A 17598-nucleotide genomic window follows, 5' to 3' on the forward strand; every position below is an offset into this window, starting at 1 on the left:
AGACTGTGAAGAGTTCATGAAAGCATCATAACTGATGAATCAAACAGCAAACAGCCTCATTTCCTGTCAGGGAGACTAACATTGATGAACGTTGGTTGTAAGAGCGAGAGACCAATCAGATTGTGTGTTTGTCTCACTTAAACTAAAGAAGAATGTTGAACAGATGTTTGTAACTGAATCCTTCACAGCAGCCGTGACTCGTTCATGAATCAGAGACCTTTAATTCAGTTTTATAACAGTGACGTAACATGACATAATCAGCTGGTGATCACAGGACTGATGGCGGAGACGATTCACTCATCAAAACTTCTTCTGGAGCAAAAAGAGTTTATCATTAATGTTTGATGAAGCAGCACTTCCTCTGAGCAGACAAGTTCAGCCTTCATGACTAAATTTAGTTTTATCAATTATTTAAACATGATTCATTTGACACATGTTGTTTACTGTAAGGTGATATACTTGTTATATAAATGTAGATTTATTTGGGAAAAACAACAAAGAGCACGTGTGCCAGAGAACATCAGCTGTATGATCTAATGATGAAATTAGTTAAAGAAAGATAATGTTTTGTGACAGGGAGGGGGGGTTATGATCTAAGAGGAGAATTTGATTTTAAAAACAACTAAGAAGAGTGTGTGTGTGTGTGTGTGTGTGTGTTCGGCGTGGACATGTGGAACAGGCTGCATGATGAGTTGAAACAAAACACAAATATAAATCAATTTAAAAAAACAATACAGAAAATATATTTCTGGCAGATATATAGAGGAGGAAAGGTTGTGTTGGGGAGTGTGTATTTATTCTGTATTCTTTAACACTGGGTGGTGCTTGGACTGTAATAAATAAATTTGGGAATTTGTTGAAATAAAATATGAGTTAAAAGAAGAAATGTAAGACAGTGGGTAAGTTCACCTCTACCTCCTCCTTGTCTTGCTTGTTTTTTATATATTTATTTTGTTTGAAATAAAGTCATTAATTCATAAATTAATTAGTAAAATTTTACTTGTGAAATTCCCCCAAAACCTGCAGGTGTCTGTCAGCTCATCACGTCTGGAGAAACGTGAATCAAAGTCCGTTTACTGACTTTTTTCCAGAGCTTTCAGCCACATCTCACTGTCCTCCTCACGTCGACTCCGTAGGCGGCGATGACACTCAACTTACGGCCTGTGGGCCAAATGTGGCCCCGCGACAAGGTGCTGGGTGGCCTCCCAAACGCTGTCTGATCCACACTGGAAATTCTTCTGTACTTTTCTGTGAACAAGGTGTCAGAGTGCATAAAAAGCATCAAAACAGAGCTTGTTTACTGCTCCTCTCCGGGCTCAGTCCCAAATGTCCCAGGATCACCTCTGCGTACACCTGACCAGTGACCGGACGACTGGCCCCCGGCTTCCTGGCATTTTGCAAAAATGGCCCCTGAACAAAGCAAGTTGAGTATCCCTGTTCTAAGATAATGACAACACCAACATTCTTATTTTCAGGTTTATATTATATTATTCATATTATTTTATATTCAATTCAATTAAATTACATTATATTATATTTATTTCTGCCATGATATCCCCTTAAATCCGACACACTGGTAGGAAAAAAAGTAGAAAAATTTGATTATAACCAAAATAAATTAAAAGAATTATATAGTGATGTAAATAATTAAAACACATGGAGACAACTGAATTAAAAGTTTAATGTAAGTTTGTGGAAGTTGATTTTAAGACATTTTGTTTGGTTCTGATAATATCTGATGACCTGTGAGAACTTTTGTTTCCATCTTTTATTATTGAGTCAGACGTATTGTCTCTTTAATGTGTTTTCATTTGTATCTTTGTAAAGTTATTTATTTTGAATTTATTTGATCTTAAATTTGGATTTTTTAAAATTTCTTCTTCTTCTTTTCACTTATTTATTTATTATTTAAACCAGAAAATTAACTTTATATAAGACTTTAACATTTCCTACGGTACCTGAAGGCACCATAGGAGCTCGCCCCGCCCCCCCTTCCCCCTCAGGTGGACAGAGCGGGGCTGTGATTGGTGGAGAGCTCCGGCTCATGCAGAGCAGCAGGAAACACGCAGCAGAGAACCAGCTGGAGGCTCGAGACTGATTTAAAGACGATCAGATTCAGTCCATCCAAGGTTCCTACCTGCGGCAGGTGAGTCCACTTCCTGTTTGAGCTGTTAGACACGTGACCGTCAGAGAAACAACAGCTGGTTGTTTCTGTTAGTGTGAAGCAACACGCGGAGGAAACACCGCATGTTCCTGAGTCCAGCTGAGGAGGAGGAATTTCTACTTTTACTGCAGTTAATGCTGCACTGTGAGGAAGAGTCCTGCGGCACGAGACTCACTGTAAACAGCCTGTAAACAACCTATAATCAACCTGTAATCAACCTGTAAACAGCCTGTAAACAAACTGTAAACAAACTGTAAACAGCCTGTAAACAAACTGTAAACAAACTGTAAACAGCCTGTAAACAAACTGTAAACAAACCGCGAGTGTACAAGTGTTATGAGACAGGAAGTCATTTCAGTGTGTGCACACAGAATAAACAACACAGCAGTGTGTGTGAAGATGTGCAGATACACACTGCGTTAAAGTGCAAGTACCGCAGCAGTGTCGTTAGTTAGGGACCGTTCGTTACTTATTGGGGGGGTCTAATGTTTATATGTTGAGTTAAAGGGAGGTCGTATTTTGTATTTCTTCTCCCGCAGGCGGACGTGGAGGTCGTTGTCTTCATGTCCTGATTTAAACTGATCTTAAATTAAAAAACTATAAAAATTAGAACGTTTATATTTTGCAGATGAAATCTACGACTTCGGCCTTTCATGTCATCACGTAGTCTTTGTGTGATGACGTCATTACGTTCTGCTAAAAGTAGGGCTGGGTGATATGACCCTGAGATAATATCACAATACTATTTTTGTGATAAAGATATTATTGATGTGACAAATCAGTAAATAAATAAATAAAATGATTATTATTAATTTAAGAAGATAAAATTTCACTAAAGTCAGTGAACGTTTCACAGTAAAAACAAAATAAAAATGATGATGTCATTTCTTTAGTTTGTGAACAACAACAGTAACTCAGATTCAGATTCTGTCACAGTTCAACCAAATCAAACCCACCACTAACTGCACCTTTAACAAAATGTCCCCAGGGGTCTACAGCCCCGTCCAAAACTGTTGCTTCCTGTTGTCCACTGAAGACGTTTGGGTTTCAGATCAAAATATAAACATTCAGAAATCCCCCTCAGATCGGTCTGTGAGCACGGTCAGTCTTTTATTTCTGGGGGTTTGTTGTCTCCCAGTGCCTGAGTGTTGTTCCACCAGCTGTAATGACTCCTGACACAGTGACTGAGAGTTCATCCCGTGACGCATGACGCACTTGTGATCTGTCCCCCAGTAAACACAGAGACACTGGTGATGTGTCACCACGTCATTTACTCACGTGTCCAAGAATTTACTCCAAAAGGGCCGAATGAGTGGACGATCCCAAATACTGCGTAAAAATACTGGTGTAATTTTAACGTGAAACATTCATATGGTGATACTCGCAATATTTTGACTTATTGACGTCATACTGTTACCCACGGCAACAACGAGCATGGCTGACAGTGAAATGATGATGGACTCTGCAGTACACACAAAAAGGGGACTCAGAGGGAACTCAGTCAGCGGCTCCTCTGGCAGCAGCACAGCGTCTCTCGATGTGTCGTCATAAACCTTTGGTACATTACACGAACACAGCGGAGCGTCACATGGCCTCTGACGTAGAGTGGGACCCGACCGGTCTCCTGGTGGAGCCACGAGGTGGACAGTGCATGCCGGCTGTGGACGTCGACAAGGACCGCTTCTGTCAGGTCGGGTCGGCCAGTCTGGTCCCGTTGGTCAGTGTTTACTTATTCCAGTAACACTGGCGGTCCCGGAGAGTGAGTGACCTGACATGGTGCGTTGGTAAATTCAGTCTGACGCTCTACACTAAAATGAGAGCCCTGTTGGTGGAAGAAACGCAGCGTTATATTTCTACATGAATGAACCAACGGTTAAGTTAATCACACATTCACTCCGCTCGGCGCTCTGCTGCTCCGTCTCCACAGACACAGTGTCCACCATGAATTTTCCTCAGGTCACTCAGGGAGGCTTCAGGAAGGGTCACACTGCAGCCACCCTGCTCCTCTGATAAATAAACAACAGTCCCTAAATGTGCTTCACATGACTCCACTGTGTGTTTGTGACACTGGATCTGAAGATTTAACTTTAAAAACATGAACAGTTTGTAAAATATGATGCGATTTATTTTTCACAGCATAAAAGGCTTTTTGTTTTCTAAATGTGACGACATCTGTCAGTGCTGTGTAATGGATTACTTCCACAGTGTGGTATTAGTGTTTTTACATAAGTAAAGAATCTGAGTACTTCCTCCACCTCTGTCTTAAAAAACCCCAAAGCTGTAGAAATCCTTCACTTCACCTTCACTCCTGTAAAGGCTAGACAAGAGTTCAGTATTTAATTTGACAGGATCAGCTCGAGTCCTGTTAGTTTGCAGGGAGTGTCTCCCTCTGTGATGCTGTTGTACGATTCTACCCACATGACGGGGACTCACCTCCCATCAGAGGACGTACAGTCACAGGTCCCTTTGTAGTGTGCATGTGTGTGTGTGTGTGTTCACAGAGATGGGGGGTCAGGCCTCGTCAGTAGAGGACGTCCATGTCGTGGTCGTTGGCGGTGGATTCGGAGGCATCGCGGTGGCTCAGCAGCTGAAATCTGGAGGACTTTGTTTCACTCTGATCGACATGAGAGACGCTTTTCATCACAACGTGGCGGCGCTCAGAGCGTCCGTACAGCCTGGTGAGAGGCTACATTTATTTCTTTGATTTTTATTTACTTTATTTCAGTGATTTATTTTATTTTTTCATGATAATACAATAATATATTTAGTCATATTTTAATTTTTGTTTTGTGTTATTATTTTTTTTATTTTTGTTTTACTTTTACTTAAATGTTATAATTTGGGTTTTTTTAACCTGGATTTTTTATTTTAATGAGAATTCTTTTTTTTTTGCAGTCCTTTTAAGAAAAAAGAATATGTTTAAATTTTGCTCAAAATATTTCCTTTATTTGTATTTACTGTTTTTTTTCATTGTTTAGAAGTTTTAGAGATCCAGGGTTTTTTTTAAGGATACTTTTTAAGATTTGTTTTTATTTTTATTATAGTATTTTTTGTAATTTTTCTGGATTTTTAAAAAAGTTGTTTATAGATCTATATTAAGTTTTTCTATTATGATTATTATTATTATTGTTGTGATTCTTATCGCTGTCACAGTGAGCTCAGACTGTTCAATGACTCAGACAGATGAACTTTATCACACATGACTCAGCAGCCAACAAATACGCTCCTGACTAATAACCACAGAGGGCACAGTGTGTGTGTGCATGTGTGTGTGTAATGATGTCAGAGTGCAGAGTGTGACCTCTGACCCCCTGTCGTCCTGCAGGCTTCGCTCGGAGGACCTTCATCCCATACGCTGAGACCTTTGGAGACAGTTTTGTTCAGGGACGAGTTCAGCGAGTCGACACCGACAGACAGACGGTCGTCCTGGAGGGAGGAAGGGTGAGGACAGAGTGTGCTAAGCTAGGCTAACAGTTCCCCTGCCTGCAGTGTTTGTGCTAAGCTAGGCTAACAGTTCCCCTGCCTGCAGTGTTTGTGCTAAGCTAGGCTAACAGTTTCCCCCTGCCTGCAGTGTTTGTGCTAAGCTAGGCTAACAGTTTCCCTCTGCTTCTGGTCTTTAAACATGACCTACAGTCCAGTTTGTTGCTACAGGAGATCCAGTACTCCCACCTCATCCTGTGTACTGGGACTGATGGAACCTTCCCCGGGAAGTTTAACACCGTGGCGTCGTATCAGACCGCCGTCCAGACATATGAGGACTTCGTCAAGCAGGTACGATAACAGGACAGATACTGAGAGTTCTGTAGAGAGAGGCAACTCATCACCTTGTGTGTGTGTGTGTGTGTGTGTGTGTGTTCAGGTGCAGGCAGCAGGCTCAGTGTTGGTGGTGGGAGGAGGGTCGACCGGTGTGGAGATGGCTGCTGAGATCAAGACTGAGTATCCGGACAAGAAGGTGAAGACATTTTTACTGTTGGTACACCTCACTGAAAGTTGCATGTTCATCTCTTTAGTTGTCTCTGTGTGTTGATGGTTGCCTGTTTGTTGTCCATGGTGTTGAAATAGAAATACCTGTCTCAAGTTGCCTCTCTGCGTTTCAGGTGGTTCTTTGTTATTATCAATCAATCAGTCAATATAAACTTTATTGTCCCCAGGGGGAAATTTGTCTTGGACTCCAAATGCCACATTCAGGCTACAGTCGTGGTGCACAGACAACATAGAAGACAGTAAAAAGGACAAGAATAGCAACATCACAAAGGTTCAGGGACAGTAGTTCTGACAGATACTGTACAAAAGGCACTCAAGAATAATATGGGAAAAAAGCACTTCTAAAAGCCCAAGTAAGACAATATAAAAGCGCTAAATCAATAAAATGCAAAAAATAATCAATCAATCAATCAATTTTATTTATAGACAGATCAACATAATAAATTAACAGTAATCCATATGACACAATGAGACAGAGAGAGACAGACAGAGAGAGATGCAGGACAGACGGTAATGACAGTAGCTTACAACAACATTAATGAAAGTAATAATATTATAATTAATAGGTGCCCGGTGTATTATAGGGGGGTCCTCCAGCAGACTAGGCCTAAGTCAGCCTAACTAGGGGCTGGTACAGGGCAAGCCTGAGCCAGCCCTAACTATAAGCTTTATCAAAGAGGAAAGTCTTAAGTCTAGTCTTAAATGTGGAGACGGTAATAAATAAATAAAATAAATAAATAAAACCGCTGAGGTAGATCAATAATAATAAAGAATAAATAATAATAATAATAATTAGTTGCTTGTTTGTTGGTACACCTGTCTAAAGTTGCCCTCTGGTGTCCAGGTGGTTCTGATCCACTCCCGAACGGTGCTGGCCGACCCACAGTTGCTGCCCAGCGTCAGGCAGCAGGCGAAGGAGGTTCTGCTGGAGAAAGGGGTGGAGCTGCTGCTGGGTATGGAGACTGATGTTTACCTGTGGACAGGTGAGATAGGTGTGTGTGTGTGTGTGTGTGTCAGGTTCATTAACCTGCTGAGTCTGTGTTTCAGGTGACAAAGTTGCCAACCTGTCGCAGCTGCAACTAAACGTGACTCAGAGGAACACGGAGGTGAGGACAGAGCGAGGAGACACGCTGACCACAGATCTGATCATCTGCTGCACCGGGCTCAGGGTCAACTCTGCCGCCTACGCCTCGAGCTTCTGTGAGTACAAGTACTCGGTTACTCTCAGTACAAGTACTCTGTTACTCTCAGTACAAGTACTTGGTTAATTTCAGTACAAGTACTTGGTTACTCTCAGTACAAATACTCGGTTACTCTCAGTATGAGTACTCGGTTACTCTCAGTACAAGTACTCGGTTACTCTCAGTACAAGTACTCGGTTACTCTCAGTACAAGTACTCGGTTACTCTCAGTATAAGTACTTGGTTACTCTCAGTATAAGTACTCGGTTACTCTCAGTATAAGTACTCTGTTACTCTCAGTACAAGTACTCGGTTACTCTCAGTATAAGTACTCGGTTACTCTCAGTGCAAGTACTCTGTTACTCTCAGTACAAGTACTGTTACTCATGCAGTTTGGTGCTTTGTCCACTAGAGGTCAGTGTTTGTTTATTTTTTCTGTCCATCAGTTTCAATCAGTCAGACGTCATCTGAGGATCTTCATGATCCTGTGCGGATGATGTCATGATGATGTTAACTGTAGTGCCACCGTCAGGTCCGACATAAATAATCTACGTCACATAAAAACAGCTGTTTGTGATTGATTCATAAATCTGTTAATAAACAGCCTCAAATAAATATCGGGTAATCAGTTGATTGATCAGTTGATTGATCAGTTGATGTGTTGTGCTGACAGCGGGCTGCCTGGCTGATAATGGAGCTTTGAAGGTGAACGATCACCTGCAGGTTGAAGGTTTCTCTAATGTCTTTGCTGTGGGCGACTGCGCCAATGTCAACGAGCCCAAGATGGCGTACCACGCCGGGCTGCACGCCACCGTCGCCGTGAGCAACATTATCAATAGTCTGAGCGGGAAGGAGCTGACCTCATATCGCACAGGTACACACACACACACACACACCTGTGTCTGTTTCTCTGTTTTTTTAGTTGCCCATCTACATTGGCGATTGTGTTGCTAGTTGCCTCTCTGTGTCGCAAGTTGCCCTTCTTTGTTGCTGATTTTGTTGCTTTTTGTCTGCATGCATTTTTTAATTGCCTGTTCATGTTGCGAGTTATGTTTTCAGTTGCCCATTTGTGTTGCTGGTTGTAATGTCAGTTGTCTGTCTGTGTTTAGTTGCCCGTCTTTGCTGCAAGTTGAGTGACTTGCTGTCTCCATGTGTTTTTAATTGTTTGTCTGTGCTGCCGGTTGTGTTGCTAGCTGTTTATCTGTATTTTTAGTTGTCTGTCTGTGGTTTAAGTTGCCTCTTTATGTTGCTGGTTGTGTTGCTAGTTGTCTGCATGTGTTTTTAGTTGCCTGTCTGTGTTGCATGTTGCCCTACTGTGTTTTTAGTTGCCCATCTGTGTTTGTAATTGCCTATCTGCGTTGCTAGTTGTGTTGCCAGTTTCCTTGCCTGTGTGTCTGTGTCACTGGTTGCCTGTCGGTATTGCTGGTCAACTGACGGTGTTGCCGGTTGCTTGTCTGTGTCCCTTGTTGCCAGGTAACGTCACCATGTTGCTGGCGATGGGTCGTGACGACGGTGTGGGTCAGTTTAACGGGCTGAGGTTGCCTCGTTGCCTGGTTGCCCTGGGGAAGAGTCGAGATCTGCTGCTGTGGAAGAGCTGGAGGGAGATGCAACAGAAGCAACCCTGACACACACACACACACACACACACACACGTTTGTACACTTGTGAGGACCGTGACCAAGGACTTTAATATGAACCCAGGTTACTGACGCAGGTCAAAGGTCACATTTCTTTGTGTTTACAACTTTACAAAAACAACCTGTAAACATTCATGTGGACGTTTTAAAATTCAGACAGATTCACGTGGAAACGGTCTCAGTTTTTAAATCACAGGGAGGCTGTTGTTTCTCCTCAGTTCAGCTGGACTCTTCTTCTTCTTCTTCTTCTTCTTCTGGTATTTAAACACTGTAGAGTGAACGACAGCTGACGTTAGGTCTGTTTAACGTCGTACATGTTACAGTTATGGAGATTAAATAAAAAAAACACCTCGAGGGATTTGTTTTTTAAATTTGGCACAAACGTTCACCTGAACCCAACGATGAACTTATTAGATTTTGGTGGTCAAAGGTCACTTTGAACTCATCCATCTTATTCTCATGAATGAGATATTTTAAAAAAACTTTGGCACAAATGTTAACTTTGACTTAACAGCAAACTGATTAGATTTTGAGGGTCAAAGGTTAACGGCACTGTGACCTTGCATCCTTCATATTCTCCTGAATGTGATATCTCAGTAAGTCCTTGAGAAAGTTTCTTTACATTTGGCACAAACGCAATATTTAAAAAAAAAAAAAACTTTAAGGGGTTGTTTTTTAAATTTGGCACAATTGTCACTTGGACTCACTCATTTTGGTGGTCATAGGTCACTGTGACTTAATTTATCTCATTCTTGTGAACGCAATATCTCAAAAGCGCCAGGATGTAATTTCTTCAAATTTGGCACAAAGGTCCAACAATGAACTGATCAAACTGATCAGAACTTGGTGGTTGAAGGTCGAGATCGTTCTGAACTTGTGTCCTTCTTATTCTCATGAATGTAATATTTTAAAAAAACACGTTGAGGGATCTTTTTCAAATTGGACTTTATAATGAACTGATTCGACTCTGAAGGTCATAGGTCAAAGGCAACTTTACCTTGGCTTTCTCATTTTTGTGACTGTAATATCTTGAGAACATGTTTGGCACAAACGCCGACAGACTGTCAGAGACAGTGGACTGGTGGGTGGAGTCATACAACCACAGGGTGGACTGGTGGGCGGAGTCATACAACCACAGGGTGATGATTGTAGTTTCATCTTGTTTCCACATTTGTTCTTTAGTTTCTTGCTCTTAAAGTTGATGCAGAGTCAGTAAAATAAACGTGTCATTATTTACATGTGGACCGACAGCAGCTTGGTCCAGGTCATAAAGAGTTAATAACTGTATATTTAACTTTAGGTAAACGTGAGTTATCTGCTCCTGTTTCATCGAGTTCAAGCTTTAAAAACATCAAACACATTTACAAACATTTATAAACAGTTTATTATATTTTTCAAACAATAAATAAAATGTTTTGAACCTGAAGGTGTTCACATGTTGTCATGTTCATCAACAGCAGAAATATAAAGGTGTGTTCATACAGAAAATCATCATCAGTCAGCGTTCATGTGGCTCGTTCATCAAACAGCTTCTGCTGCTGAACGTCCCCTTAAAACTCAGAAACTTTCACATCACAGACTTCAAAACAATAATAATAACAATAAACAACATGTTTGTGAGGAAGATGTTTCCTGACGACAGCTTTCAGTAAACAAAAATCTCTGTGGTGCAAAAAACAATATAAAAAATACAAACTCATAAATACATGTGATCAACACGTCAGTGATATTAATAAACAAAAATTAGTGATTTGTGTTTGGAGACTTCTCCGGCCACCGACTGGCTGCCATCATACGTCAAATAAATATTAATAAATAAATCACGTCATAGATTTTTGTTTCTCAGCTGGAAAACGTGGATGGAAAAAAAAAAACAACCTCAACACTAATGTAAGCTTCTTGTTTACATGTAAACAAACTGGTTTTACCAAACACAAAGTTTAAAAGCAGCAAAGAGCTCAAACGACGAGTCGATTCAAATAAAAGTCGACGGACAGATATTTAACTGTTGACGTTTATCAAGCGGCAGGTTTCAGCTTCTCAAATCTGTTTCAGACTGTTGAGAACAAGATGTTTGAGGACGTCATGTTGGATTCTGGTGACAGTTTAGACGTGTCCGCCTTTAAAATCACTTCCTGTAAACAGTGTGACTCAAACATCAAACTCCAGGTGAGATTTGTGTAAACCGTCTGCTGCTGCCTCCTGATTGGCTCCTCACACACAGGACTGGAGGTGTGGACAGGGGAAACCAGTTACACCAGTACGAGCAGTTTGAGGTGGGAGTGGTGGTTTCATCAGCCTGCTGGGTGTGACGGGTGACGAGTCATCGAAGTGAGCGTCAACAAATCTTTTGACTAAATTCCAGCAGGTCGTCGGTCAGGATGACGTCATGTGTCGTCGGGCCCAGTGATGAAGGCGTGTTTAAAACAAATGTGTGTGTGAACTAAAATCAGTCGCTGGAAATTATGAGGAGATAAAACTGACTCATTCATCATTTAGTCTGATTAACTTCACGATGCTGTGACCTTTGTGTGTCCGTCAAACTTTAAAAAATCTGAAGTGACATCATTCGACACTGTTACAGATGTTTCCTGCAGATTTACAAATAAATATTTTAGGTTTTATTTTACGCCTGAAGTTTGGTTATGTGTCAAAGTGTTTTTGTCTGATGATTTGATTCATCAGATGTTGGATGTGGAGTTGATCTTTGTTATTCAAATGACTCCTGAGGTCAGCCAAACAAACGATGGCTCCAGTTCCCCTCAGAAATATAAAATGTCACGTTAAAGATGTTTAAATGTTAGCAGCTTCAGTTCAGAGACATGACACACAGTCAGATCTCCCACAATGCCCCTGGTCTCTACTCAGCCTTATGTGTCTTGGCGTCCCCGCGGCGGCGCAGGTACGTCTGGTAGAAGAAGTTGGAGAAGAGCAGCAGGTAGCTGAGGTACATGATGGCGGCCCAGGTGATGTTGTCGAGGCGGGAGGGGCAGTCTCCGTGCTGCATCCAGCGGTACACCAGCGCGCTCACCGTCAGCCCCATCGCCATCTGACCGATCTGAGCGCTGGTGATGAGCACGGCGAACGGCCGCGGCACGCACAGGCCGGCGGCGCGCGCCGCGTAGTAGCTGTACATGAGCGCGTGCACGGTGTAGTTCATGGTCATGAACCAGCCACCGCCGGCCACCATGTCTTTGTAGGAGTACCAGGAGTACAGCAGCACGGTGATGTGGTGGTACCAGTGCAGGAAGAGCAGCTTCTGCTTCCTCAGCACGATGAACGCCGTGTCGCCTGCCAGACACAAACCAGGGTTTAATTGATCTCATGGGTCATCATGATATCTGCAGATGTTGTGTGTGTGTGTGTGTGTGTGTGTGTGTGTGTGAGGGGGGGGGGCTGGTGCAAAAAGAAGGAGGCATGTTGAATCTTTTTTTTGTTCACCCCTGGGGAGGAGCTTAAATCTCATTTTTGGGGGGGGGGGACATACAGCTTTAAGTGATTATATTTTAATTTTCAGTTCTTTTTTAATTTCATATACTCTGTTAGTCCCACAGTGGAGATTCAAGACATTTGTTTTTATTTTACTGTTGATTTTCTAAAGAATTATTTTAAGCTATTTTTTCTTTAAGAAACTTTTTTTTGGCTTTTTTTTTTTTTTATTATTTTTGGTTTTTCCTCAAAGAAGTCAGGCCATTTTTAAAGAAAAGAGTTTGGCAGTTTTTTCTCTTACCTTAAATATTTTGGGCGATTTGTTTTTTCTGAACACATCACCAAAGTGACAGAGCTATCAGAGCCAGAAGAAGATTTTCTTTAAGAAACATTTTGTTGGTGATTTTGTAAAAGAAATGTTTGATGATTTTTTTCTTTCATTTAACTGTCAAACATCAAAGGGTAAGAAATCAACAACTCATTTATGGTGGAGGGAGGGTCAGCAGAAACGGTCAGTGTGTTTGGATGGAAGCTTTAACAAGAGGAGAATCAGCATGTTAAATAATCCTGTGTGTTTGGTGGACTGACCGAGCTCTGGAGCTTTGCTCAGGACGAAGGCGTAGGCCCAGAACTTGCTGACGGGTCCGTTATAGAAGCTCTGGTCACAGATGGACTGTCTGAAGCCGCTGCTGCTCAGGATGTGGAACATGTAGGAGCTGGTCCGGATCGCACCGATGATGCTGAGAGAAGAAGAAGAAGATCTGTCAGACTACAGACACACAACAGAGAGACCTCCATAAACATCACCTGTCCCCTCTCAGTGGTACAAAGGTACAGCTCTAACTTGTTTAAAGTTCAAACAATTATAAAACAATTTATTTTTTCTTTAAAAATAATAATAACTAAATCACTACAATGACATTATCATAACCAGAAATGTGTCGTTTTTTGTTGGTTTGTTTGAATACAAGAAGATCTGTTTAATTTTGCAAAATACTTTTGACTTTAAAAATCTTTCTTGTATTTGTGGTAAGTGTTTTATATTTAAAGTTTATCAACCCAGTCTCACTCTGAAGTCGTCAAACACCGGCGCTCGCTCAGTGATTTCTGGGGTCAGACACCAACGAAAAAGCCGACCTTTCACGTCGGCATGATACGCAGCCTGGCGACTGGCGCCATCAGGGGAAACGCAGCGTAAATTAAGGCAGAGGAAGTCCAAGTAGCACAGGTGGGACCGCCCCTGACCTTCACCCAGGAGGCCGGTGTTCACTTCCTGTAAGATTGTAAAGCCAAACCCTGTTCTTTGTTCCTAAACCCAACCATGTGTGTGTGTGTTGCCGTGTTGTACCGACGTAGTGCTTTTATTTTGAAAAAGACTATCAAACTGTACATTTCCTGTGAAAACAGAAGTGCATTTTGAAAACAGACAATGCATGTAACAGGCTGAAGTTGACACGGCGTCCCAGAACGTCAACAACCAACACACCCAGGGTACCTTGGACGTCATATGTGGACGTGGAAAGTCCATGACCAAACGTGGACATGTGACGAGGTCACAGTGAGGATGATGTTGATGCGTTTACAAACTAACACACATAAATAATTTTGACACAAATGTGTCTCCGTACGTCAACACTCCTCGTCGTCTTCACTGAAGTAACGCTGCTGTTCTTCACTGATCATTTAAAGTGGGCGGGGCAGATCGATCATGTTTCAGCGCCGCGGCGTCATCTGACTTTAGCGTTCAGAGCCTGAAGCCTGTGTTCACAGCTGATCACCACCTGCGTGTCACATGTTCTTTCTGACAGAGGCCTCAGCTCAGACAGAGAGCGTGACTCTGTGGCTCGACCCTCTGGAGACACAGCGAGGTGTGAGCGGCGTTTAACATCAGCTGACAGCTCTGTGTGGTTGTCCTCATGGCGACAGACGAACAAACACACCTGAGCTGTAATCATCTTCAGGCACAATGACCGACAGTTCGTTACCATGGAGACAGAGCCTCCGTCCTCAGCAGCTCTTATTGTTGTTCACAGAAATCACTAACAGCACGCTGCTGGTTACCATGGAGACAGGAGGTTAAAGGTCGTGTTTTCAGGACGTCTCTGAGGAAACGACTTTTACTTTTGTTGGTTTTTAATTTGTTGGCAGAGTGTTACCTCAGCCCGCACAGGGTGGACAGAATAACAGAAACACCTCACCTGATATTACAGGTGCTTATAAACAGGCCACGCCCCCTCAGACACCTGTTAATCGCTCTAAATGTATCTGGAAACTCGTTTAAAATTGTTTAAATAGATTTTGTTCTTAATTTTAGTTATAATCCAGAACTGAAGTTAAAACAAACAAACCTGTTTACACACATAAACAATATTTGTTTGGTAGGAGCAGAAGTCTGATCACGTTTGTTTGGTCCTGATACCAAATCCACTCTTTTAATATCGATCTGATGTTTATACTCACTTAAATGTTGATTTAATATGTAACTGATTAATAACAACTCTCAATTCACTTATTTTAAGTTTATACGTAAAATTTATTGATCCGACATGAATGATTATGATGAAAGATCCTCTACAGAAAAGGAGGTCTCACTCCGACGGTGTTACAGAGCGTCTTCCCTCTCAGAGATACGTTTTATTTTCTTCTGTCATAAAGTCAGCGACTAATTTAAAACCCTTTCAAAGAGTTTAAATAAAACCAACGTGCTGAACGTCACCACGAACAGAGTTTTAAATGTTAAAATTGTGTTGTTACCTGAAGAGGGCGAGGCTGAGCGACCAGAGGATGAGCGGCCGCCGCAGGTTCATTTTGGGTCGAGGCTTCATGTAGTGCTGACCTCCGAACACCAGGGCGGCGTACAGAGCGCTGAACACGAAAGACTTGCTCCTGCAGGAGGAAACACACATTCAGACGTTAATGTTGAATAAAAACATGTGAAGGACACACTCGGGTCAGGTGATCAAGATTTGAATAAACATTAACGTAACTTTCTTTGACAGGTTAAAAAAAAAAGATAATTTATTTATACAACAAGCTAACAGCACTTTAGCTAACATTTAATATTAACATTGAGTTGGATGCTACTCTTTTTTTCACACCTTGCTAATGTTATGATGCTAATGCTGAAAAGCTAATGTTACGATGCTAATGTTAAAGTACGTTAAATGTTATTAAAATGCTAATGTTGAAAAGTTGTTGAAATATTTATGTTAAAATGCTGATACACACAAGTTTGTTGAAATGCTGACATTAAAATGCTAATGTTAAAAAGCTGATATTAAAATAGTGACATTAAAATGCTGATGCAAAAAAGCTCATATTAAAATGCTAACTCTAAAAAGTTGTGAAAATATTGATGTTAAAAAGTTGATGTTGAAATGTTGACATAAAAATATTTCTTTAAAGAAAACAACAACAACAACAACAACAATAAATCCGATTGCTCTCTCGCCTAATAAATTTTAAATTGTATTAATTTGTGTGAAGAACTGATCCAGTCTGACGTCTCTCTTCATGCTGTCACAGTCATGTTTTCATAGACAGGTGCAGACCTGTCACACCTGAGGTACACCTGTGTTTTACTGACAGAGTCACGTCAGCTGTTTCATCACAGCTTCACTCTGATCTCTTTTCTTTAGTTTCCTTAAATATATATTTTAATCATAATTAATCATGACTGAATGTTAAACACTGTCAGCTGCTTTATTAACGTGACACAGGCATTAAAATATTATAATTATATTAAATACAAGATAAATGTCTGTATTTAACCCATGAAGAAGGATTTGTAGTTCTTCCATCACCTGACCTCTGACCCTGACCCTGACCCTGAGCCTGACCCTGGGAGGCTTTCAACCGGAACAACCGGATCCACCTTAAACACTCCAACATACTTCAAATGCTTCAGTGTGACATCACTGTGACTCACCTGTAGTGCACGTGCAGCATCCACTGAGCGCACTGATTCCTTTGAGCTCTGTGTAATCCCGAGTACACTTGCTGCAGCACCAAATCCCCTTCACATATTACGTAATTTAAAGTTCTCTACCTTACCTGTAAATGAGGCATACTTTGGACACAAACAGTAATCTTCCTCTTGAATGAGTGATCCCAGCTCTCCCGTTCGGCATTCACAAAATAAAAAAAGGACATTTTAATCCTACAAACCCAGATGATATTTAAATCGATCACCGCTGTGTCCGCCGCCTCCCCTCACTCCCCTGATCGCTCGCAGTGTGACACTTTCAGTATCGAGCAAACCGGTTGAGGTGAGTGTGTGTCGCAACAGGTGCCGTTTGGAGTACTGGGAGTATGCCGAAACAAACACTGGACCCTCTCAATCCCGAAACCGCCTTCATAAATATTTTAAACAGTGTGTACTTTAGGATGGAGAGGCCATTTTTAAAAGTGTTGATTACTGTAATGGAATTCGGAGCGTAGCTTCTCCTCTGAGGAGAGTGAAGAGTTTATCGGGATGTTCCTGCTCTTCCTGACAGTTTGTGGGGTCTAAACTTTCCGCAGAAACGTTTCAGTCAAATCAAAGAGTTATTACAGTTTGAATGAAACTTGAGACAGAATATAAACAGTTATTGTTGTTAGCTCACCAGTTAGCCTGCATCCACTGAATCGCTCCTCTCTCGTCAAAGCGCCGCTCGAAGCTGTACTCCGACAGGACCGGAAGCTGCGTCTCATTCACCTGCAGCATCTTTATTTATATTAATAATATTATCAGGAGTTTATATTTAATAAAATCTGTAAACTGTGAGTCCCGTCAGTGTCTCCTCTGTCTCTGCTGCTGCGGTCTGTCCTCTCACCTGTCTCACCTGTCTCACCGTCCTAGTTAAAGCCTGTTCACAGGGGGCGGGGCTTCAGTGAGACACGCCCCCTTTCTTTTTTTCATTTAGCCTACTGATTTTCTCTTATTTTACGGTACGGAAGCTGCAAAAACAACAACAACAACAACAACAACAACAACAATAATAATAATAAATGAAATAAAAAGTTATTATTTTTTATTCCTTCTCTGTTCTGCTCATCAAGAACTTTGATTTATTTTTGTTTATTTTATAAATGTACTGATTTTCTCCACGTTAAATTGTAAGGAAGCCCATTTCTGCAAAAAAAAAAAGTATAGTTTAGTATTTAGTGTTTATATTCTAGTACATTTATAGTGTGTGTGTATATATATATGTACAGTACAGGC

At 41.4% G+C, this 17598-nt stretch overlaps 2 protein-coding genes across 2 annotated transcripts; one reads left to right on the forward strand and one right to left on the reverse strand.

Moving 5' to 3' along the window:
• Positions 1-2028: 2028 nt before the first annotated feature.
• Positions 2029-10387, forward strand: aifm2 (AIF family member 2). The gene is made up of 9 exons (XM_033613350.2): positions 2029-2146; positions 4666-4842; positions 5490-5605; positions 5816-5935; positions 6024-6116; positions 6993-7101; positions 7196-7348; positions 8003-8203; positions 8803-10387. The coding sequence occupies exons 2-9, from the start codon at positions 4668-4670 to the stop codon at positions 8952-8954; spliced, it is 1119 nt and encodes a 372-aa protein (XP_033469241.2). The 5' UTR covers positions 2029-2146; positions 4666-4667; the 3' UTR covers positions 8955-10387.
• LOC117248348 (very long chain fatty acid elongase 6-like) lies at positions 8945-17208 on the reverse strand. The gene is made up of 4 exons (XM_033613352.2): positions 17000-17208; positions 15150-15281; positions 12984-13135; positions 8945-12257 (listed from the first exon to the last, which is right to left on the reverse strand). The coding sequence occupies exons 1-4, from the start codon at positions 17098-17100 to the stop codon at positions 11827-11829; spliced, it is 816 nt and encodes a 271-aa protein (XP_033469243.1). The 5' UTR covers positions 17101-17208; the 3' UTR covers positions 8945-11826.
• Between the last annotated feature and the right edge of the window lie 390 nt (positions 17209-17598).

The sequence above is a fragment of the Epinephelus lanceolatus genome, chromosome 17 (genome assembly GCF_041903045.1).
Source record: "Epinephelus lanceolatus isolate andai-2023 chromosome 17, ASM4190304v1, whole genome shotgun sequence".
NCBI classification, from domain to species: domain Eukaryota; kingdom Metazoa; phylum Chordata; class Actinopteri; order Perciformes; family Serranidae; genus Epinephelus; species Epinephelus lanceolatus.